Source organism: Pseudophryne corroboree, chromosome 1 (assembly GCF_028390025.1).
Source record: "Pseudophryne corroboree isolate aPseCor3 chromosome 1, aPseCor3.hap2, whole genome shotgun sequence".
Classification (NCBI taxonomy): Eukaryota; Metazoa; Chordata; class Amphibia; order Anura; family Myobatrachidae; genus Pseudophryne; species Pseudophryne corroboree.
In genome coordinates, this window is record NC_086444.1 from 83,469,287 (window position 1) to 83,494,311 (window position 25,025).

A 25,025-nucleotide genomic window follows, 5' to 3' on the forward strand; every position below is an offset into this window, starting at 1 on the left:
GTTTCTCAACATCTTGTATCCCCCTTATATAAATTAAAATTTATTTTGGGGCTGGGACAGGAGAATCCGACTTAAGTCAGGGCTCTTTCAAATATCCGCAAAGTGTGAATAAGGGGGAAAGACAGTAACTTGTCTTTTTTTTTTTTTTTTTGTGTTTTGAAAAAGGCAGAGGAAGAACCCGCCACCTCCGAACTCTGAATATTAAGAGTTTGACGGATGGCTTATATCAGAATCTAACACCTGAGCTAGTAGAAAAACTCCTCATCCTATTATCCCACTCTGGGTCTACTTCCCCATCCTCCAGTGGGAATGTTTCCAACTACTCCTCCGGAAAAGTTATAGCGGGCAACGGCTGCGGCCGTTTTGTAGCAGAAGAACTGCCGGCAGAGTTAACAAATTTGTTTAGAGACTGAGCCCATATTTCGAGCCCATAGAGCTTCCACTGTAGCCATAGAGGCATAGACTGATCCGCGGAACTTTCCTGCTGGTCCGCCACAGATGCCCCAGAGCATGAAACACAGAGTACCTGCGTCCGGGCTTCCCTTTGCTAGCTATGATCCCCATAGTGAGCAGGAAAAAATAAACCACCGAGGCGGTCTTACCCTTTGTAGATTTCATAAGTAATTAATTCATTTATTCTCTTTTCCAATACTTTGACATATTGTTGTATATTGTAATATACTATGAATCATACTGTGTTCAATGCATATTATATATTGCAAAAATTACCTCCCCTAAAAGTATAGCATGACACAATGTAAATCTACAGTGAATTTATACTGTGTCCCAAAATATACTTGCTGTTAGGTGATCAGCCTTTGTTGTGAGCGCTGCACAGTGTCCCCCGTACTGCCTCTGGAGAAGATGGCGGCCGGAGCCCTGCATACCTGGACGAGAGTGCGCGCGTGGTAGTGGAGGGCGGGAGTCCGTCCCTTCTTGAACAATGAAGCGCCTGTCAGCTTCAGTAGGCGCGCTGCAGCCGAAAGTCTGCGGCTCTCGCGTGCCGCCACCCCAAGTTGTTCTGTTCAGGTAGCGAGCACAGCGTCCCCCTGTCACTGTAGATGGTATCATGACGTGCGCGCGGGCAGAACAGAGCGGGAAGCCGTCCCTGCTCTCCTCTCGCGACCAACCGGAAGTTCGGGCCGCCGCGCGTTGCTAAGTATAGCGACTGTTGCGGCGGCTTCTCCGGGATCCCCGTCCCGTCCCCACAGCCCTTCAGACAGTACTGCGGCTGTATGGGTACAGGTCTCCGGCACAGCTCCCGCTGGCGGGCTTGCGCCGGGGGGGGGGAGGGAGATAAAGTAAAAACAATACTAAAATTAGTAAAATAAATAAATATTAATAAATAATAAATAATAAAAACCGTTAGGGACAGCCCAATACTGCCAGTGACAGATTGTGGCTGTCCAGTACCTCTTTGATCTGACGTGTGAATCAAAAGGCCCCAGTGACCAAGGTATGGTGGCCCTTTCTGACAGCATCCTTGTTCCATTTATACCTGTCACCTGTAAACAGGGACTAGGTATAGAAAAATAAAGAAAAATAAAGAAAAAATAAAGAAAAATTAGGAGAAATAAAAACTGTGTCTGTACTCCACAGGCACAAAACTAAAACTGAGGTGCTGGCTAGGCAGGAAGGAGATGGGAGGGGTTAGAGGGGGGAGGAGTCAGGTTTTAATAGTTCTGTGCCAAACTCCACAACCACACACCTCTAACCCACAAGTAATGGCGCAGCGTCCCCCAGATGGATGAAAGAGAAATGGCAAATAGTCTTCAGGATTGGCTTATTGACTTTCAAAGTGCTACAATAATCAGGGCCCAAGATACTTGAAGCGGGATCAGTATAGGATCCCGGCAATCAGGAGACAGACGCCGGGAACCTGACAGCCAGAATTCCGGCAGCGAGTGCAGCATGTCACCTTGCGGCTAGTCAAGCTTTGGGCCTGGTGGCGACACTACTATATTCCTCATCGGGTGGTGGCGTGGACCACCATCCAAGTGAGAATATCGGGCTTGGGTCAGGCTTCCGATCGCCAGCATTTCCCCAGCTGTCAGGATTCTGGAGTCGTTATCCTGTCCACCGGGATCCAGACGGTATCCGGGTTCTAAGTCGACACCTATTGGTCAACATTGAGAAGGTTGACACATGAAATAGGTCGACACAGCCATGAACAAGGTTGACATGGAAAAAGGTCAATATGAGTTTCTCACATTTTATTTAATTTTTTGAACTTTTTCATACTTTACGATCCATGTGGACCACAATTGGGAACGGTGCGCTTGGCACCTCGCTCGAAGCATGGCGAGCGAAGCGTGCCAAGCAAGGAAACACGGTGCACTATTGGGGTTCCCCGTCACTTTACGAAGAAAATGACACCAAAAAAACCTCATGTCGATATTTTTCCATTTCGACCTTGTTCATGTCAACTTCCTGTGTCGACCTAGTCACTGTTGACCTTATGTGTTGACCTAGACACTGTCAACCCTGAGTCCCATACCCAATCCAGACAACCGGTAATTTAACTGCATCCCCTTGAAGCAGCTTCTGATTCCATACAGCCTCGCTCGATTACTGTGATCTGTACATGAAGGCTTACTAGAAGTACTTAGAACCTCCTGTAATTCATCTTGGGGTCAAGCTTTTAGCCATGAACTTGCGGCTCTATGAAACTCTTCCCCGCACAGTGCGATAAGCCTCCACTATAAAATCCTTTAAAAACAGACTATATTTTCTTAAAAGCTTTTCTGTAATTCATGGATTCTGTACTGTATCATGTTCATTCTTTAACGAGCCTTGAGTTCTATTGGAAAAAGAGTGCTATGTAAAATAAGATTTTACTTACCGATAAATCTATTTCTCGGAGTCCGTAGTGGATGCTGGGGTTCCTGAAAGGACCATGGGGAATAGCGGCTCCGCAGGAGACAGGGCACAAAAAGTAAAGCTTTTCCAGATCAGGTGGTGTGCACTGGCTCCTCCCCCTATGACCCTCCTCCAGACTCCAGTTAGGTACTGTGCCCGGACGAGCGTACACAATAAGGGAGGATTTTGAATCCCGGGTAAGACTCATACCAGCCACACCAATCACACCGTACAACTTGTGATCTAAACCCAGTTAACAGTATGATAACAGCGGAGCCTCTGAAAGATGGCTTCCTTCAACAATAACCCGAATTAGTTAACAATAACTATGTACAATTATTGCAGATAATCCGCACTTGGGATGGGCGCCCAGCATCCACTACGGACTCCGAGAAATAGATTTATCGGTAAGTAAAATCTTATTTTCTCTATCGTCCTAGTGGATGCTGGGGTTCCTGAAAGGACCATGGGGATTATACCAAAGCTCCCAAACGGGCGGGAGAGTGCGGATGACTCTGCAGCACCGAATGAGAGAACTCCAGGTCCTCCTTAGCCAGAGTATCAAATTTGTAAAATTTTACAAACGTGTCCTCCCCTGACCACGTAGCTGCTCGGCAAAGTTGTAATGCCGAGACCCCTCGGGCAGCAGCCCAAGATGAGCCCACCTTCCTTGTGGAGTGGGCCTTTACAGATTTAGGCTGTGGCAGGCCTGCCACAGAATGTGCAAGTTGGATTGTGCTACAGATCCAACGAGCAATCGTCTGCTTAGACGCAGGAGCACCCATCTTGTTGGGTGCATACAATATAAACAACGAGTCAGATTTTCTGACTCCAGCTGTCCTTGCAATATATATTTTTAATGCTCTGACAACGTCCAGTAACTTGGAGTCCTCCAAGTCACTTGTAGCCGCAGGCACTACAATAGGCTGGTTCAGATGAAATGCTGACACCACCTTAGGGAGAAAATGCGGACGAGTCCGCAGTTCTGCCCTGTCCGAATGGAAAATCAGATATGGGCTTTTGTAAGATAAAGCTGCCAGTTCTGACACTCTCCTGGCCGAAGCCAGGGCTAGAAGCATGGTCACTTTCCATGTGAGATATTTCAAATCCACCTTCTTTAGTGGTTCAAACCAATGAGATTTTAGAAAGTCCAAAACCACATTGAGATCCCACGGTGCCACTGGAGGCACCACAGGAGGCTGTATATGTAGCACTCCCTTAACAAAGGTCTGGACTTCAGGGACTGAAGCCAATTCTTTTTGAAAGAAAATCGACAGGGCCGAAATTTGAACCTTAATAGATCCCAATTTGAGACCCATAGACAATCCTGATTGCAGGAAATGTAGGCATCGACCCAGTTGAAATTCCTCCGTCGGAGCACTCCGATCTTCGCACCACGCAACATATTTTCGCCAAATTCGGTGATAATGTTGCACGGTTACTTCCTTCCTTGCTTTAATCAAAGTAGGAATGACTTCTTCCGGCATGCCTTTTTCCTTTAGGATCCGGCGTTCAACCGCCATGCCGTCAAACGCAGCCGCGGTAAGTCTTGAAACAGACAGGGACCCTGCTGAAGCAAGTCCCTCCTTAGAGGTAGAGGCCACAGAAATTCCGTGATCATCTCTTGAAGTTCCGGGTACCAAGTCCTTCTTGGCCAATCCGGAACCACTAGTATCGTCCTTACGCCTCTTTGCCGTATAATTCTCAATACTTTTGGTATGAGAGGCAGAGGAGGAAACACATACACCGACTGGTACACCCAAGGCGTTACCAGCGCGTCCACAGCTATTGCCTGCGGATCTCTTGACCTGGCGCAATACCTGTCCAGTTTTTTGTTGAGGCGAGACGCCATCATGTCCACCATTGGTCTTTCCCAACGGGTTACCAGCAAGTGGAAGACTTCTGGATGAAGTCCCCACTCTCCCGGGTGAAGATCGTGTCTGCTGAGGAAGTCTGCTTCCCAGTTGTCCACTCCCGGGATGAACACTGCTGACAGTGCTATCACATGATTCTCTGCCCAGCGAAGAATCCTTGCAGCTTCTGCCATTGCACTCCTGCTTCTTGTGCCGCCCTGTCTGTTCACATGGGCGACTGCCGTGATGTTGTCCGACTGGATCAACACCGGTTTTCCCTGAAGCAGAGGTTCTGCCTGGCTTAGAGCATTGTATATTGCTCTTAGTTCCAGAATGTTTATGTGAAGAGACGTTTCCAGGCTCGTCCATACTCCCTGGAAGTTTCTTCCTTGTGTGACTGCTCCCCAGCCTCTCAGGCTGGCGTCCGTGGTCACCAGGATCCAATCCTGTATGCCGAATCTGCGGCCCTCCAATAGATGAGCACTCTGCAACCACCACAGAAGAGACACCCTTGTCCTTGGAGACAGGGTTATCCGCAGGTGCATCTGAAGATGCGACCCTGACCATTTGTCCAACCGATCCCTTTGGAAAATTCTTGCGTGGAATCTGCCGAATGGAATTGCTTCGTAAGAAGCCACCATTTTTCCCAGGACTCTTGTGCATTGATGTACAGACACCTTTCCTGGTTTTAGGAGGTTCCTGACAAGCTCGGATAACTCCTTGGCTTTTTCCTCCGGGAGAAAAACCTTTTTCTGAACCGTGTCCAGAATCATCCCTAGGAACAGCAGACGAGTTGTCGGCATTAACTGGGATTTTGGAATATTCAGAATCCACCCGTGCTGTTTTAGCACTTCTTGCGACAGTGCTTATCCCATCTCTAGCTGTTCTCTGGACCTTGCCCTTATTAGGAGATCGTCCAAGTATGGGATAATTAATATGCCTTTTCTTCGAAGAAGAATCATCATCTCGGCCATTACCTTTGTAAAGACCCGAGGTGCCGTGGACAATCCGAACGGCAGCGTCTGAAACTGATAGTGACAGTTTTGTACAACGAACCTGAGGTACCCCTGGTGTGAGGGGTAAATTAGAACGTGGAGATACGCATCCTTGATGTCCAAGGATACCATAAAGTCCCCCTCTTCCAGGTTCGCTATCACTGCTCTGAGTGACTCCATCTTGAACTTGAACTTCTTTATGTACAGGTTCAAGGACTTCAGATTTAGAATAGGCCTTACCGAGCCATCCGGCTTCGGTACCACAAAAAGAGTGGAATAATACCCCTTCCCTTGTTGTAGAAGAGGTACCTTGACTATCACCTGCTGAGAGTACAGCTTGTGAATGGCTTCCAAAACCGTCTCCCTTTCGGAGGGGGACGTTGGTAAAGCAGACTTCAGGAAACGGCGAGGTGGATCTGTCTCTAATTCCAACCTGTACCCCTGAGATATTATCTGCAGGATCCAGGGATCTACCTGCGAGTGAGCCCACTGCGCGCTGTAATTTTTGAGACGACCACCCACCGTCCCCGAGTCCGCTTGAGAAGCCCCAGCGTCATGCTGAGACTTTTGTAGAAGCCAGGGAAGGCTTCTGTTCCTGGGAAGGAGCTGCCTGTTGCTGTCTCTTCCCTCGACCTCTGCCTCGTGGCAGATATGAATAGCCCTTTGCTCTCTTATTTTTAAAGGAACGAAAGGGCTGCGGTTGAAAAGTCGGTGCCTTTTTCTGTTGGGGAGTGACTTGAGGTAGAAAGGTGGATTTCCCGGCTGTAGCCGTGGCCACCAAATCTGATAGACCGACTCCAAATAACTCCTCCCCTTTATACGGCAAAACTTCCATATGTCGTTTTGAATCCGCATCGCCTGTCCACTGTCGCGTCCATAAAGCTCTTCTGGCCGAAATGGACATAGCACTTACCCGTGATGCCAGTGTGCAGATATCCCTCTGTGCATCACGCATATAAAGAAATGCATCCTTTATTTGTTCTAACGACAGTAAAATATTGTCCCTGTCCAGGGTATCAATATTTTCAATCAGGGACTCTGACCAAACTACCCCAGCACTGCACATCCAGGCAGTCGCTATAGCTGGTCGTAGTATAACACCTGCATGTGTGTATATACTTTTTTGGATATTTTCCATCCTCCTATCTGATGGATCTTTAAGTGCGGCCGTCTCAGGAGAGGGTAACGCCACTTGTTTAGATAAGCGTGTTAGCGCCTTGTCCACCCTAGGAGGTGTTTCCCAGCGCTCCCTAACCTCTGGCGGGAAAGGGTATAATGCCAATAATTTCTTTGAAATTATCAGCTTTTTATCAGGGGCAACCCACGCTTCATTACACACGTCATTTAATTCTTCTGATTCAGGAAAAACTATAGGTAGTTTTTTCACACCCCACATAATACCCTGTTTAGTGGTACCTGTAGTATCAGCTAAATGTAACGCCTCCTTCATTGCCAAAATCATATAACGTGTGGCCCTACTGGAAAATACGGTTGATTCGTCACCGTCACCACTGGAGTCAGTGCCTGTGTCTGGGTCTGTGTCGACCGACTGAGGCAAAGGGCATTTCACAGCCCCTGACGGTGTTTGAGTCGCCTGGACAGGCACTAATTGATTGTCCGGCCGTCTCATGTCGTCAAACGACTGCTTTAGCGTGTTGACACTATCCCGTAGTTCCATAAATAAAGGCATCCATTCTGGTGTCGACTCCCTAGGGGGTGACATCCTCATATTTGGCAATTGCTCCGCCTCCACACCAATATCGTCCTCATACATGTCGACACACACGTACCGACACACAGCAGACACACAGGGAATGCTCCTAACGAAGACAGGACCCACTAGCCCTTTGGGGAGACAGAGGGAGAGTTTGCCAGCACACACCAAAAGCGCTATATATAACAGGGATAGCCTTATAATAAGTGCTCCCTTATAGCTGCTTTATATATATCAAAATATCGCCATAAATTTGCCCCCCCTCTCTGTTTTACCCTGTTTCTGTAGTGCAGTGCAGGGGAGAGACCTGGGAGCCGTCCTGACCAGCAGAGCTGTGAGAGGAAATGGCGCCGTGTGCTGAGGAGATAGGCCCCGCCCCTTTTCCGGCGGGCTCGTCTCCCGCTATTTAGTGAATCCAGGCAGGGGTTAAATATCTCCATATAGCCTCTGGGGGCTATATGTGAGGTATTTTTAGCCTTTATATAGGTTACATTTGCCTCCCAGGGCGCCCCCCCCCAGCGCCCTGCACCCTCAGTGACTGCGTGTGAAGTGTGCTGAGAGGAAAATGGCGCACAGCTGCAGTGCTGTGCGCTACCTTTAGAAGACTGCAGGAGTCTTCAGCCGCCGATTCTGGACCTCTTCTGACTTCAGCATCTGCAAGGGGGCCGGCGGCGCGGCTCCGGTGACCATCCAGGCTGTACCTGTGATCGTCCCTCTGGAGCTGATGTCCAGTAGCCAAGAAGCCAATCCATCCTGCACGCAGGTGAGTTCACTTCTTCTCCCCTCAGTCCCTCGTTGCAGTGATCCTGTTGCCAGCAGGACTCACTGTAAAATAAAAAACCTAAGCTAAACTTTTTCTAAGCAGCTCTTTAGGAGAGCCACCTAGATTGCACCCTTCTCGGCCGGGCACAAAAATCTAACTGGAGTCTGGAGGAGGGTCATAGGGGGAGGAGCCAGTGCACACCACCTGATCTGGAAAAGCTTTACTTTTTGTGCCCTGTCTCCTGCGGAGCCGCTATTCCCCATGGTCCTTTCAGGAACCCCAGCATCCACTAGGACGATAGAGAAATAGAATTATTATTATGTACAATACTTCGTATGCTATTAGCTACTTTGTACACAACTGGCGAATTAAGACATTAAATTTGCGAAAAACTTGGCAAAAAGACCTTCTATACCCCTTTCAGACCGCCAGCTTTGAACACGGGTTATTGGCACATGAGTGCGCATAGCCCGTGTTCATGTGCGGGCGAGCGACCCGGTATTTCAACCTGGTAGCGAGCAGGGTTGAAATCGTGAACTGAGACATTTGAAGCAACCATTCCAACCTCCATCTGATGATACAGCTGGTTTCATATTATGTCTCAGCAACAAATCCTTTAAATGATGTCCCAACGGTGGAGATTTACCCACCTTTTTAAAGGCAGGATCGGCGATAATAACGGGCCTATGCCTCTCACCACCCTCATTATGTCCACGTTTGCACCTTTCAAAGCAACTGAGAGCAGTTTTAAGGATAAACCCAGCTCGAACAGAGTGACAGGAGATCTCTTGATGGTGAACACTTTGGGATAGATGTATGAAGCTGAAATATGGAGGTGGGTAGAAGTGGTATCAGCGCAAGTTAAGTGCGTTGGTAACACTTCTCCCCCACGTATTACTGTGGCGGTGTGTGACAAATGCCAGGAGCGTTACGCACCTGTCATTATTGGCGCTGAAATCTACAAGATAGTGCGCCAATGTTCCTGCCACTGTATGAACGGTCTGATGCGGTGACAGCCGGAGGATGGAGTTTTCACCCCCCCCCCCCCCACTCAGGCAAATGAGACATTAATACATCTCATCAGTACTGATTTACATCGGTAAAGAGGTGAAGCAGGAAGCGCATCATGCCACTATGATACATCTATCCTTCATTAAGGGCACTTCCTAGCACAACCATAAAAACTGGGAAAGTTTCAATAGTGAGAATAGTTTTACACATTCAGTACTAAATATTGACACTACACAAACATAACGTGAATAACTTTTTCTTTCCACAAACTATAGGGTAGGAATGAATTCACCGTTTTAAATCTAAGACAGACGTACTAATTAATATTCAACAATAAAACAGAATTGATGGGGAATATAATCCAAGCAGGGGTTAGTTTTTCCACCGGGGGATAGGATAAGAATAGTATAAAGGTCATATGAATATGATCTTACCGCTGTGACGTCTCTGTTCCCAATCTTGAAAGTCCTTTCTACAACTATGCTTCCATCCCAGATATTGCTACAAAACAGCAATTTGAGTGCACGTGAGTATAACAATGCTTCAATTGTTGACTTTAAATGTTTAGCTGTATAAAAACGTACTTCATGAAATGAAACCAAACTTACTTGATAATACGGGAAAAATAGATACAAATCCCGTTGTGTTTGCCAGAACACACAATTTCTGGGCTTAGTAAACCAGGCAGAGGAGCAGTAGACTGCTGTACAGGAGTCCCTACGGAATACACCGGAGTAGATACACTTGGTGGGTAGATGCCTGAATAAAGAAAGAAAATAATTAATTTTTACTCACCGTTCAACAGAAGTTGCGAAACACTTACAATGACATTTAACTAAAAATAAAAGGTAAAAAATAAATACCGTATGTGGGTGTACCCAGGAAACTAGGATTTGGTACAGGGCTGCCCATCGGCATTGGCGAACCTTAATATAGAAAAATAAATAAATAACCGTTACTAGACAAAATAGGATTTTAATACCTACCGGTAAATCCTTTTCTCCTTGTCTGTAGAGGCTGCTGGGTACTCCAAAAAGGACCATGGGGTATAGACGGGATCCGCAGGAGCTTGGGCACACTAAAAAGACTTTGACTGGGTGTGAACTGGCTCCTCCCTCTATGCCCCTCCTCCAGACCTCAGTTATAGGAACTGTGCCCACGAGAGACGGACATTTGAAGGTAGGATTTTTGTTTAAACTAAGGGCGAGGAACATACCAGCCCACACCACAAACTTACCGTACAACTGGAGTAGCATGAAACCAGATAACCGTATGAATAACCAACAGCAACAAGCTGAACATAACTAATACACAACCTATGTGTAAACAAATATAACCAGTAATTATACAACTGCAAGTAACAGTCCACACTGGGATGGGCGCCCAGCATCCTCTACGGACTAGGAGAAAAGGATTTACCGGTAGGTATTAAAATCCTATTTTCTCATACGTCCTAGAGGATGCTGGGGACTCCAAAAGGACCATGGGGTCTATACGAAAGCTCCAGAACGGGCGGGAGTGCGGACGACTCTGCAGCACCGATTGAGCAAACATGAGGTCCTCATCAGCCAGGGTATCAAACTTGTAAAACTTAGCAAAAGTGTTTGAACCCGACCACGTAGCTGCTTGGCAAAGCTGAAGAGCAGAGACCCCTCGGGTAGCCGCCCAAGATGAGCCCACCTTTCTGGTAGAATGGGCATTTACTGACTTCGGCAACGGTAGCCCAGCCGAAGAATGAGCTTGCTGAATCGTATTACAAATCCAGCGAGCAATAGTTTGCTTAGAAGCAGGATTTCCAATCTTGTTGGAAGCATACAAGACAAACAAAGCCTCTGTTTTTCTGGTAAGAGCCGTTCTGGCGATGTAAATTTTCAAAGCTCTTACAACATCAAGAGACTTTGGAACTGCCACAGCATCCGTAGCCACAGGCACCACAATAGGTTGGTTAATGTGAAACGAAGAAACCACCTTCGGCAGAAATTGTTGACGAGTCCTCAATTCCGCTCTATCCGAATGAAAGATCAAATAAGGGCTCTTGTGAGACAAGGCCGCCAATTCTGACACTCGCCTGGCAGACGCCAGAGCCAAAAGCATGACCACTTTCCAAGCGAGAAACTTTAACTCAACCTTACGCAAAGGTTCAAACCAGTGAGACATAAGGAACTGCAAGACCACTTCAAGATCCCACGGCGCAACAAATGGAGGGTGGATATGCAGCACTCCCTTCCCGAAAGTTTGAACCTCGGGAAGGACGGACAATTCTTTCTGAAAGAAAATAGATAAAGCCGAAATCTGCACTTTGATGGAACACAATTTCAGGCCTGCATCTACGCCTGCCTGTAAAAAATGGAGAAACCGACCCAAGTGTAACTCCTCCGCCGGAGCCGCGTTGGTTTCACACCACGAAACATACTTCCTCCAAATACGGTGATAATGTTTCGCCGTAACCTCCTTCCTAGCTTTAAGGAGAGTGGGGATGACCTCCCCGGGAATACCTTTCCGAGCTAAGATTTGACGCCGTCAAACGCAGTCGCGGTAAGTCTGGAAACACGCAGGGCCCCTGCAACAACAGGTCCTCTCTTAGAGGAAGCGGCCAGGGATCTTCCACTAGTAATCCTTAAAGATCCGGATACCAGGCCCTCCGTGGCCAATCTGGAACGACGAGTATCGCCTGAACCCTTGCTCGTTGAACGATCCTCAGCACCTTTGGAATGAGAGGAAGCGGAGGGAACACATACACCGACTGAAACACCCACGGAGTCACCAGCGTATCCACTGCACTGGCTTGGGGGTCCCTTGACCTGGAACAATACCTCGGAAGCTTCTTGTTGAGGCGAGACGCCATCATGTCTATCAGAGGAATTCCCCAACGTTTTGTCAGTTCTGCAAATACCTCTTGATGAAGGTATGCCTTTCGACAAAGACGCCCTGCTGGCGTTGAAACGCGTTAAGGACACAGGCTTTTTTCTTCCAAGGATTAACACTGGTAGTGGCTGCACATTCATCTCCTAACCGTGCACAGGAGCCCGGTTCCAACCACCGCAATCAGGAACACCTTCATTGCAGCTCTAACCCCTGTAACCACAGACATCCACTAAACTTGGGGAGGTAGAAGCAACAGGTGCCGTTCCCTCTCAGCCCGGCGCAGACCGGTGCACTCCGGAGTATCAGCTTACAGCCTCCGTTTTGAAAGTGCGGAGGTACCGGAGGTGGTGTGGACCATCGGGGACGGCTTGTCGGGGCTCCCTGCACGGCGCAGCATCAGTCATACCCGCTGAGGCTCTGGTGTGTGTCTCTGACGGGACGGCGGGACGACACCAGGGAGCAAGGACAGAACAGGCTCCTGCCCAGCGGAGGTTGTATTTTTCACATAATTTTTTATATACCAGCTGATTACTGCTATGGATTTGTGCTATACGCAATTCTTCCAAAACATACAGCCGTGAGTGACTTTTGTTTAGATCTAACATATAACAGCCATATATATTACTACTTGTGTATACTGAGTGAACCCAGCACGGTTTAAAACCTTCCAGGTGTTGCTAATGAATAAGTCACGTGCAAGTAAGATTATTTATTAATTATGTTTTTATTTAATTGATTATGAAGTAGTAATCTAGTGCACATTCATATTGTTGTGACATTCTCATCATTGTTTTTTTACTCCCGGGAGGTTGTTGTAATTTACATACATTTTATATAAATAAATGTTTTTTAATTGTCTGATTGTCAAGCGCCACTTGTTATTTATTGGTTAACCCGGGCATGAAACCTGCCAAACGGAATGGCTTCGTAAGCCGCAACCATCTTCCCTAGTACCCGAGTGCATTGATGAATCGACACACTTGTCGGCCTCAGAAGCTCCCTGACCATGGTCTGGATTTCCAGAGCTTTGACCTCCGGAAGAAACACTGCACCGCGAACCTCAGGAAGGCATGAGGAGGAGGGAATATCGGGATGTGTAAGTAAGCATCCTTTATGTAGACTGACGCCATAAAATCCCCCCCTTCGAGGATGGAGATCACTGCTCGAAGAGACTCCATCTTGAACTTGAAAGTTTTCAAGTATGGATTGAGGGATTTTAGGTTCAGAATCGGTCTGACCGATCCGTCCGGCTTCGGCACCACAAAGAGGATCGAATAGAACCCTTTCCCCCGTTCTGACGGGGGAACCGGCACCACGACCCTCTGTTGACACAACTTTTCTATCGCATCCCTTACCACCTCTCTTTCGGAAAGAGAAGTTGGCAAGGCCGACACGAAAAACCGGTTGGGGGACATCTCCTGAAACTCCAGTCTGTACCCTTGGGACACTATGTCTAAGACCCAAGGATCCAGAGCCGAACGAACCCACCGGTAGGGACTCCCCCAGGAAAGCCCCAGCGTCATGCGGTGGACTTGGTAGAGGCTGGGGAGGACTTTTGGTCCTGGGTGCCTGACACAGCAGGCGACTTCCTTCCCCTTCCTTTACCCTTTGAAGCGAGGAAGGACGAGCCCTTACCTCTTTTGTATTTGTTAGGCCGAAAGGACTGCATCTGCTGATGGGGTGCCTTCTTCTGTTGTGTGGGAACATAGGGAAGAAAAGATGACTTACCCGCCGTAGCGGTCGACACCAGGTCAGCCAGGCCGTTACCAAACAAGACACTACCTTTAAAAGGGAGAGCTTCCATATTCTTCTTGGAGTCGGCATCAGCATTCCATTGGTGAACCCACAGCGCCCTCCTGGCCGAAATCGCCACGAAATCGCCATGGCATTGGCTCTTGATCCCAAGAGGCCAACATCCCTCGCTGCATCCTTTAGGTAATCTGCAGCGTCCTTGATATAACCAAGAGTCAAAATGGGAGTTGTCTCCCAATGTGGACAAGGCTCTCTCGCGATTGTCCAAGAAGGTGGCGCCTCTGTCTCCTGACACGGCTGCTCTCAAGGATCCGGCGGATCGCAAGCTGGAGACGACGTTGAAGTCCATTTTCGTCAATACTGGTGCATTGCTCAGACCTGCTGTGGCGTCGGTATGGGTGAGTAGTGCTATTGCTAAGTGGGCTGAAAATTTGGCTTCTGATATGGATGCTCTTGATAAAGATGATAATCTTTTTCCCTATCAGAGGGGAAAGGATATGCCATCAAAATTCGCTTGGGAATTTGCCACCGTTTTTCAGGCGACTCCCAAGCCTTTTCACAAAGCTTATTCATTTCATGAGAGGGGGGAAATTTTACCTCAGGTCTTTTCCCTTTAAATAAACAAACTCTTGTGTCAGGAATGGCAGGTTCCTCAGAGATATGTAGCACATCTTTAATGGCAATAATCATATACTGAATACTCTTGACAACCCGTGGATGCAAAGAAGCCTCATTCAAATCGACATCGGAGTCAGAGTCCGTGTCGGTACCTGTATCTGCCATCTGGTTAAAAGCACGCTTTTGTGATCCTGAGACTGTCTGCACCTGAGACAAAGCGTCCTCCACTGACTGTCTCCATGTTTGTGTCTGAGAATCAGATTTATCCAGTCTTTTAGACAATAAAGCCACGTTCGCATTCAGTGTACTCAGCATAGTCATCCAATCAGCAGTCGGCTGTGCCGACAGACATACCTAAATCCTTTTCTGCACCCCCCATAACTTCCTCCGGGGAAGATCACCCAGGCTCAGACATGTCGACAACTCGTGCCGACACACCCACACTCGCCACAAGCACGGGGACAGACCCACAGAAAAGCCCTTAGGGAGAACACAGAGGGAGTATGCCAGCTCACACCCCAGCGCCCATACACTAAAAAAACTAGTATATATGATCAGCGCTGTTAACATATATGAAAGCACCAAATTTTATATGCCCCCCCGCCCCGTTTTGCCTCCCTGTTACTTGCGGGAGCTTGGTGGTCCGGGCCAGCGTCTCTGCAGCACTGTAGAAATAGAAGAAAATTACGCTGGTGAGCAATGTGCGGCTAAGCCCCGCCCCTTCCCGTTGTGACACCGTATTCTGTTTTCTGCCAGCCACCGACCCCAGTAACTGCTGCCCAGGGCGCTCCCCCCTAGCGCCCTGCAAGTGCCATTGGTGATGTGTGTGGGAGCATGGAGCGCAGCGCTACCGCTGCACTCTACCTCGTTACTGAAGTCTTTGGTTCTTCTCATACTCACCCGACTTCTTTCTTCTGGCTTCTGTGAGGGGGTGACGGCGCAGCTCCGGGAACAAGCAGCTAGGCGCACCAAGTGATCGAACCCTCTGGAGCTAATGGTGTCCAGTAGCCTAAGCAGCAGAGCCCTTAACTAAGAAGAAGTAGGTCTGACTTCTCTCCCCTCAGTCCCATGATGCAGGGAGCCTGTAGCCAGAAGGTCTCCCTGAAAATAAAAAAACCTAACAAAAGTCTTTCTAGAGAATCTAAGGAGAGCTCCCCTAGTGAGTGTCCAGTCAGTCCTGGGCACAAAGTCTAACTGAGGTCTGGGGGAGGGGCATAGAGGGAGGAGCCAGTTCACACCCAGTTAAAGTCTTTTCAGTGTGCCCAAGCTCCTGCGGATCCCGTCTATACCCCATGGTCCTTTTGGAATCCCCAACATCCTCTAGGACGTAAGAGAAATAGGAAATAATTTAGTAGGCTGGTCTGTTGCAGTAATATATGTAAAAAGGAAACAAACAAAAGTACTCTTTTACCAATTCAGCCAAGAAATTCACTATAGAATTCAATGTTCAAAAAAATTGTATTTTGGTTACCTAAGGGTAAATCCTTTTCTCGTAGTCCATAAGGGACACTGGGGTCACTTAGTACGATGGGGTATAGATGGGGGTCACATAGTACGATGGGGTCCAAAGGAGCAGGTGCACTTTAAATTTCTTCAACTGGGTGTGCTGGCTCCTCCCCTCTATGCCCCCTCCTACAGCCAGTATAGGTAAAAATGTGCCCGAAGGAGAATGGACATACTTGAGAGAAGGAACATAACGAGTGGTGAGATTCACACACCAACACACCACAACCTAAACTGACCAGCAATGGCTTGTAACAAAACAACAACAGCTGAACAGTAAACGTTTAAAGAAGAAAAACCTGCAGAAAGGTCAAAGCACTGAGGCGGGCGCCCAGTATCCCTTATGGACTATGAGAAAAGGATTTACCGGTAGGCAACCAAAATCCTATATTCTCTAGCATCCATAAGGGATACTGGGGTCACTTAGTACGATGGGGACGTCCCAAAACTTCCAGAACGGGCGGGAACATGTGGAGACGTGTGCAGCACCGCCTGCCCAAACTGGGTATCCTCTTTGGCCAGGGTATCAAACCTGTAGAACTTCACAAAGGTGTTCTTCCCCGGCCAGCTAGCGGCTCGGCATAGTTGCAAGGCCAAGACTTCATGGGCAGCCACCCAGGAAGAGCCCACCGATCTTGTAGAGTGGGCCTTTAGAGACTGAGGAACAGGTAAGGCTGCCGACACATAGGCTTGTTGGATAGTAAGCCTAAGCCAATGAGCAATGGACTGCAGGGCAACCCTTTTTCTGCGCACCATAGAGCACAAACAGGGAATCAGTCTTTCCGATCCGAGCCGTTCTCTTGATATAGATCTTCAAAGCTCGCACAGCATCCAATGCCTCCAGAGGAGCAGAAAAGCCAGAATTAGAAGGGACCACAATAGGTCGGTTCAAGTGGAATGCAGAGACAACTTTTGGCAGGAACTGCTGCCTAGTCCTGAGCTCTGCTCTGTCTTCATAAAAAAACAAATATGGACTTTTACATAAGGCCTCCAATTCTGAGACACGTCTAGCATAAGTCAGGGACAGCAACATTAGAGTCTTTCACGTAAGGTACTTGTCTTCTGCAGTCATTAGAGGTTCAAACCAGGAGGACTGTAGACCACATTCAAATCCCAGGGTGACGTTGGCGGCACAAAGGGAGGTTGTATGTGAAGTACCCCTTGCAAGAAAGTCTGAACTTCTGGCAACATTACCAATTTCTTCTGGAAGAAAATGGAAAAGGGACGAAATCTGGACCTTGAGGGAGCCCAGACATAGGCCCACTCCAGCCTGTAGGAAACAAAGGATGCATCCTAGGTGTAAATCCACAGGAAAATACGTGCGCTCCTCGCACTAAGACATATCTCCTCCAGATATGTTGGTAATGCTTTGACGTGACAGGCTTCCTGGCCTGAACCATGGTTGCAATAAACTTTTTGGAAAAAGGCCTTTGCGAGCTAGGGTGTTCCGCTCAACCGTCATGGCATCAAACAAAGCCACCGTAAGTCCGGGTAGACGAACGGTCCTTGTTGAAGAAGATCTCTTCTCAGTGGCAGAGGCCAAGGGTCTTCGACAGACATGTCCAGAAGATCCTTGTACCACGCCTGCCGAGGCCAGTCTGGAGCAATTAGAATTGCCTGGACTCTTTGATGCCCGATTCTCTTTAGCACCCTTGGGAGCAACGGAATCGGCGGACACAGGTAGACCAACCAGTAAGGCCACGGCGACGTCCGTGCATCCACTGCTATCGCCTGAGGGTCCCTGGTTCTTGAACAATACCGGCGTAGCTTCTTTTTGAGCCGAGAAGCCATCAGGTTGATCAGCGGGCAGTCCCACAGGTCTGTGATCTGCCAAAACACCTGTGGGAGGAGGTCCCACTCTCCCGGGTAGAGGTTGTGACAACTCAGGAAGTCCGCTTTCCAGTTGTCCACAACCGGACTAAAGATGGCCGACATTGCTCTTACATTTCTTTCAGCCCAGAGGAGTATCCTTGACACTTCTCGCATGCAGGCTCTGCTCTTTGTTCCTCCCTGTCGATTGATGTATGCCACTGCCGTGGCGTTGTCCAACTGAACTTGAATGGTCCGATCACTAAGCATAGAAGAGGCCTGATATAGAGCGTTGGAGATTGTCTGAAGTTCCAGAATGTTGATCGAAAGTAGGGATCCATGGGTGGACCACCTGCCCTGGAACTGAGCTCCTTGGGTGACAGCTCCCCATCCCCACAGACTCACGTCCGTTGTGAGGAGGATCCAATCCTGATTCCTGAAACTTTGACCTTCCTGCAGGTTTAAGGAGTGTAGCTACCACAGGAGGGAAACCCTGGCCTGAGGTGAGAGATGTATGATCCGATGCATCTGAAGATCAGGAAATCCAACTGAAATGTTCTGGCATGGAACCTTCCGTACTGGATCGCCTCGTAAGAGGCTACCATCTTTCCCAACAACCGTATGCAAAGATGGATGGCTATCCGATTCGGCCTTAGAACCGCTCGGACCATCTCCTGGAGCGTTCTTGTCTTGTCCTCTGGGAGGAATACCTTATGTGCCACTGTATCCAGAAACATTCCCAGGAACAGGAGCCGCCGAGTTGGCTCCAGGTGAGACTTCAGTAAATTTAAAATCCACCCATGATGTGACAGAAGCTGAATAGTGCTGTTGATATTGAGCAATAGAAGCTTCCTGGATCTCGCCTTTTTCAAGAGATCGTCCAGGTAAGGGACGGTGTTTTGGGAGGCTCCTCTACTCGCTGCTCTGCTTAGCTGTCTATTCAGTAGACAGAAGGAGAGAGGCATGCCATCAGCTCACAGAGCGCTGTGACAAAAACGGGGAGTGGCCCGCGATCACAGGACATCCCGCAAAGCTATGCCCCCTTTTCCAAAGGCCGCGTGCAGATTTCCTCCTTGCTAGAGACAGAAGTTGGGAGGTATGGCAAAGGCAGAACATACAAACTCCACAAAGCCAGAGTCGTAATGGGCACAGAAACCCCCGATCCCAGTGATGTGAGGCAGCAATGCCAATCTCCAATAGACAACCCCCTTTTAACAGGAATTCCTGTTTATTTTTTGATATTGAGTTATCTACTTTAGGGATTTTTCCAGACCTTTCTATCCTCTGGAGGTAAGGTAAGGCTGTATATGAGTTTCTTAGTCACATGAATTATCATATTAGGCAGACTCCATGGTCCCCTGACTGAGTTACCAGTAAACCCCTTAATGGAGACTTTTCTCTGTACATAAATATCTGGTATATTTACACAGATCTTACAGCATAATAATAATTGCTCTACTCCCTAAGGTAGATAATTTCTATAACCTCTTAAGAAGCACTATCTTAAGTTTTGGCAGCAGCTAGCAATTTTACCTAATCCCTCTTTAGAGTTTTTTGCAGCACTGCGAACAGTTCAGAACTGCGCATGCATATGCACCGCAATGCGCAGGCGCGTCGTACAGGTACAAAACGAATCGCCGCTCAGCGATGGGTTTATGCGAAGAATACTTCTGCGCGGGAGATTGCAAGATTGACAGTCAGAAGCAGTTTGTGGGTGGTTTGGAAAAATGCAGGCATGTCCAAGTGTTTGCAGGGAGGGTTCTGGACGTCAATTCCGGTCCTGGACAGGCTGAAGTGATCGCAGCGGCTGAGTAAGCCCTGGGCTACTCAGACTGCACAAGACCTCTTTATAAAGCTCTGCTACACATGTGATCACACTTACAAATAGAAAATACACTCCCCTATGGGCGGCAACTGCCTGTTCGCAGCAGTGCAAAAAACCCCTAGCGAGCGATCAGGTCTGACTTAGGCCCATAGTACAAAGACACAGGGACACCGTGGTCTATGTAATCATTCCCCTCCTCTGCCTGTAGGCAACGTTGTATCCACATTAGGGTGTGGATGATGGCTGCTGAGAACACCACCACACCTAGAGGAAAAACAGTCTGAACTGGTTTTTACTCAGATAAGTATATGTAGGGAAACAAGCATGCTTTTCACAGTTTATACAGAGAGCAAGAACCAGCATAGCAGCCTCCAGGTAAGTGCTGGGCTACATATAATATATACATTATACACTGCTCAAAAAAATAAAGGGAACACTAAAATAACACATCCTAGATCTGAATGAAATATTCTTATTAAATACTTTGTTCTTTACATAGTTGAATGTGCCGACAACAAAATCACACAAAAGTTATCAATGGAAATCAAATTTATTAACCCATGGAGGTCTGGATTTGGAGTCACCCTCAAAATTAAAAGTGAAAAAACACACTACAAGCTGATCCAACTTTGATGAGTTGTCCTTAAAACAAGTAAAAATGAGGCTCAGTAGTGTGTGTGGCCTCCATGTGCCTGTATGACCTCCCTACAACGCCTGGGCATGCTCCTGATGAGGTGGCGGATGGTCTCCTGAGGGATCTCCTCCGAGACCTGGACTAAAGCATCCGCCAACTCCTGGACAGTCTGTGGTGCAACGTGGCAATGGTGGATGGAGCGAGACATGATGTCCCAGATGTGCTCAATTGGATTCAGGTCTGGGGAACGGGCGGGCCAGTCCATAGCATCAATGCCTTCGTCTTGCAGGAACTGCTGACACACTCCAGCCACATGAGGTCTAGCATTGTCTTGCATTAGGAGGAACCCAGGGCCAACCGCACCAGCATATGGTCTCACAAGGGGTCTGAGGATCTCATCTCGGTACCTAATGGCAGTCAGGCTACCTCTGGCGAGCACATGGAGGGCTGTGCGGCCCCCCCAAGGAAATGCTACCCCACACCATTACTGACCCATTGCCAAACCGGTCATGCTGGAGGATGTTGCAGGCAGCAGAACGTTCTCCTTGGCGTCTCCAGACTCTGTCACATGTGCTCAGTGAGAACCTGCTTTCATCTGTGACGAGCACAGGGCGCCAGTGGCGAATTTGCCAATCTTGGTGCTCTCTGGCAAATGCCAAACGTCCTGCACGGTGTTGGGCTGTAAGCACAACCTCACCTGTGGACGTCGGGCCCTCATACCACCCTCATGGAGTCTGTTTCTGATCGTTTGAGTAGACACGCACATTTGTGGCTTGCTGGAGGTCATTTTGCAGGGCTCTGGCAGTGCTCCTCCTGTTCCTCCTTGCACAAAGGCGGAGGTAGCGGTCCTGCTGCTGGGTTGTTGCCCTCCTACGGCCTCCTCCACGTCTCCTGATGTACTGGCTTGTCTCCTGGTAGCGCCTCCATGCTCTGGACACTACGCTGACAGACACAGCAAACCTTCTTGCCACAGCTCGCATTGATGTGCCATCCTGGATGAGCTGCACTACCTGAGCCACTTGTGTGTGTTGTAGACTCCGTCTCATGCTACCACTAAAGTGAAAGCACCGCCAGCTTTCAAAAGTGACCAAAACATCAGCCAGAAAGCATAGGAGTTGAGAAGTGGTCTCTGGTCACCACCTGCAGAACAACTCCTTTGTTGGGGGTGTCTTGCTAATTGCCTATAATTTCCACCTGCTGTCTATTCCATTTGCACAACAGCATGTGAAATTGATTGTCAATCAGTGTTACTTCCTAAGTGGACAGTTTGATTTTACAGAAGTGCGATTGACTTGGAGTTACATTGTGTTGTTTAAGTGCTCCCTTTATTTTTTTGAGCAGTGTATAATATATCTGTACTAGGACCTTTTGTGCTCCTGTAGTATCACTCCACCCTACAATAAACCCAATTGCCATTTGTGGCGTTGGAGTGTCTCTGGAGGAGTTCATTTGTCCCCTGCAGCGTCTCTGTAATCAGTGTGTAGTGAAATGGCGCCAGAAAAAACAGCTGGTCCCGCTCTGCGTTAGCTCCGCCCCCTGTAATGGCGCAGGAGCTATGTACTTGTATATACTGGCAATGTCTCCTATATGGTGCCAAACAGAGTACAAATACTTGTTTCCACCAAGCCGCTGGCCAGTTCACGCAGGGGGGCTATGTTATCCCCCCAGGGGGGGGTCCGGATGCCGCCCCTGCGTTCGCGCCGCACCAAGAACCGCCCCCACCCCCGTTGTTTACTCACCACTCTACTTACCTTTAGGCATATCATAGGGGTATGTGGCGATTGTGCTTGCGGTAACACAACCTCTCAGGACAGTGGTCCTGCAGCAGGGAAGCAGCTCCAACGCCTTACAGAGGCTGGTGACCGTCCTTCCCCTAACCCCGACGGTGCAGGTATGCTGTTGCCCAAACAGCATACCGAAAATATCAAAGCTTTAAAATAAACTCTCTGGAGCTCCAGAGTGTGCATCCTCTCCTGGGGGCACTTTTTTCTAAACTGGCTGTAGGAGGGGGCATAGAGGGGAGGAGCCAGCACACCCAGTTGAAGAAATTTAAAGTGCACCGCCTCCTTTGGACCCCATCGTACTAAGAGACCCCAGTATCCCTCATGGATGCTAGAGAAATTCCTGTATTGCATCGGTAACAATTTGTCCCATGTTCACATAAGGTTCATGAGAAACGGAAATTATTCAACCAATGATGGGATTTCTACTGATTCAATTGAGAGTATATGTTCTGCACTATATAAGTGAGCTAGAGCATCATGCACTTGTTATAAATACATGGAAACATAAGATTATTGCGGGATGCATTAAACGTGTTGTTGCCGTTTGAGTTAAATGAATACAAATGTGTACAAGCACAGGGTAAAACGGATTGTAAACAGTTTTGTTTTTTACATTAAAATATGTATTGCTTACCAATAGGCATAGGAGAACCAAAGATAGGCCCCACGTTACTGGGTGCAGGGAGTGTAGAATGGATGCGCATCTGAGCTTCCCCGCCATACCTAGAGAGAGACAGAGAGAGGGAGAGAGAGTGTGAGTGAGTGAGTGAGTATAAAAAAAAAAAAAAAAAAAAAAAAAAGGAAGAAGATTTTGGTACCTACCGGTAAATCCTTTTCTCGTAGTCCGTAGAGGTTGTTGGGTTCCACATTAGTACCATGGGGTATAGACGGGTCCACCAGGAGCCATTGGCACTTTAAGAGTTTGAGAGTGTGGGCGTGCTCCTCTCTCTATGCCCCTCCTACCAGACTCAGTCTAGGAACTGTGCCCGAGGAGACGACATACTTCGAGAGAAGGATTATACGCAGATAGTGATGAGATTTATACCAGCTCTCACATACAACGCACGTCAAGACAACTAGCTTGAACAACCCAGCAACAGCTGAAACATTACTTACCAAGTAATAACGCAGTACTCAACTAAAATGAAGTGGTACTGAACCAAACAGCAAGTGCAGGAAAACGAAGCGCTGGGCGGGCGCCCAGCATCCTCTATGGACTACGAGAAAAGGATTTACCGGTAAGTCACCAAAATCCTATTTTCTCTTACGTCCTAGAGGATGCTGTTGTCCACATTAACACCATGGGGATGTACCAAAGCTCCCAGAACGGGAGGGAGAGCGCAGAGGCTCCTGCAGAACTGATTGACTGAACTTCAGATCATCAGAGGCCAAAGTATTGAACTTGTAAAACTTTGCGAACGTGTTCAACCCAGACCAAGTTGCAGCTTGGCAAATTTGCAATGCCGAGACACCCCAGGCAGTCGCCCAGGAAGACCCCGCCTTACGAGTAGAGTGGGCCTTAACAGATTTTGGACACGGCAGTCCTGCCGTAGAATAAGCGTGCTGGATAGTAAACCTGATCCAGCGAGAGATCGTCTGCTTAGAAGCAGGACACCCAATTTTCTTGGGATCATATAGGACAAACAGAGAGTCCGACTTTCTGTGACGAGAAGTTCTCTTCACATAGATCTTCAGAGCCCTTACAATATCCAAGGACTTTGATGTAATTGAGGAGTCAGTAGCCACTGGCACCACAATACGTTAGCTGACATGAAATGCGGACACAACCTTCAGAAGAAACTGCTGATGTGTCCGGAGCTCAGCTCTATCTTCATGGAAGATCAAGTAAGGGCTTTTACAGGATAAAGCCACCAGCTCGGACAAGCGTCTAGCAGAAGCTAAGGCCAACAACGTGACCGCCTTCCATGTAAGAAACTTGACTTCTACTTCCTGTAGGGGCTCAAACCAATCCGACTGGAGGAACTGCAACACCACGTTAAGGTCCCAGGGCGCCGTAGGCGGTAGAAAGGGAGGTTTGATATGCAGAACTCCCTTCAAAAAGGTCTGAACCTCAGGGAGGGCAGTCATTTGTTTCTGAAAGAAAATAGATAGGGCCGAAATCTGGACCTTTACAGAACCCAATCTCAGGCCCATATCCACTCCTGCTTGCAGTAATAGGAGGAAACGTCCCAGTTGAAACTCCACTGTAGGAAACTTCTTGGATTCACACCAAGAGACATATTTCTTCCAAATACGATGGTAATGTTTAGACGTTTCCCCTGTCCTAGCCTGTATGAGGGTAGGAATAACCTTCTTCGGAATACCCTTCCGAGCAAGAATCAGGTGCTCAACTTCCATGCCGTCAAACGTAGCCGCTGTAAGTCTTGATAGGCGAACGTCCCCTGCTGCAGTCGGTCCTCCAGAAGAGGAAGAGGCCTCGGCTCTTCTTGCAGTAGATTCAGAAGGTCTGCGTACCAAGCCCTTCTTGGCCGGTCTGGGGCAATGAGGATCGCCTGAACCATTGTTCTCCTTATGAGCTTTAGGATTCTTGGGATGAGTGTGAGTGGTGAAAACACGTACACTGACTGGAACACCCACAGAGACACCAGGCCGTCCGCGTCCACTGCCTGTGGGTCCCTCGACCTGAAACAATAACGCCAAAGCTTCTTGTTGAGACGATAGGCCATCATGTCTATTTGGGGTAGTCCCCAAAGATCTTTTATTTCCTTGAATACCTCCGGATGGAGACCCCACTCTCCTGGATGGAGATCATGTCTGTTGAGGAAGTCTGCTTCCCAGTTGTCTACTCCCGGAATGAAGATGGTTAACAGCGCTAACGCGTGCCTTTCTGACCAGAGGAGTATCCTTGTCACCTCTGACATTGCCACTCTGCTCTACGTTCCGCCCTGTCGGTTTATGTAAGCCACTGTTCTTACATTGTCCGACTGCACCTGAATGGCCTGATTTCTTAGAAGAGGGGTCGCCTGAAAAGACCATTGTAGACGGCTTAGTTCCAGGATGTTGATGGGCAGGCCGGATT

General features: G+C 48.2%; 1 protein-coding gene across 1 annotated transcript in view; it reads right to left on the reverse strand.

Moving 5' to 3' along the window:
• NUP155 (nucleoporin 155) overlaps nt 1-25,025 on the reverse strand; it is a 212,222-nt gene that overhangs the window by 121,501 nt on the left and 65,696 nt on the right. The window contains exons 16-19 of the mRNA XM_063961169.1: nt 22,620-22,708; nt 10,059-10,121; nt 9,804-9,954; nt 9,630-9,696 (exon numbers count right to left, since the gene is read on the reverse strand). Coding sequence (XP_063817239.1) covers nt 9,630-9,696; nt 9,804-9,954; nt 10,059-10,121; nt 22,620-22,708 — 370 coding nt within the window. The remainder of the gene's footprint in view (nt 1-9,629; nt 9,697-9,803; nt 9,955-10,058; nt 10,122-22,619; nt 22,709-25,025) is intronic.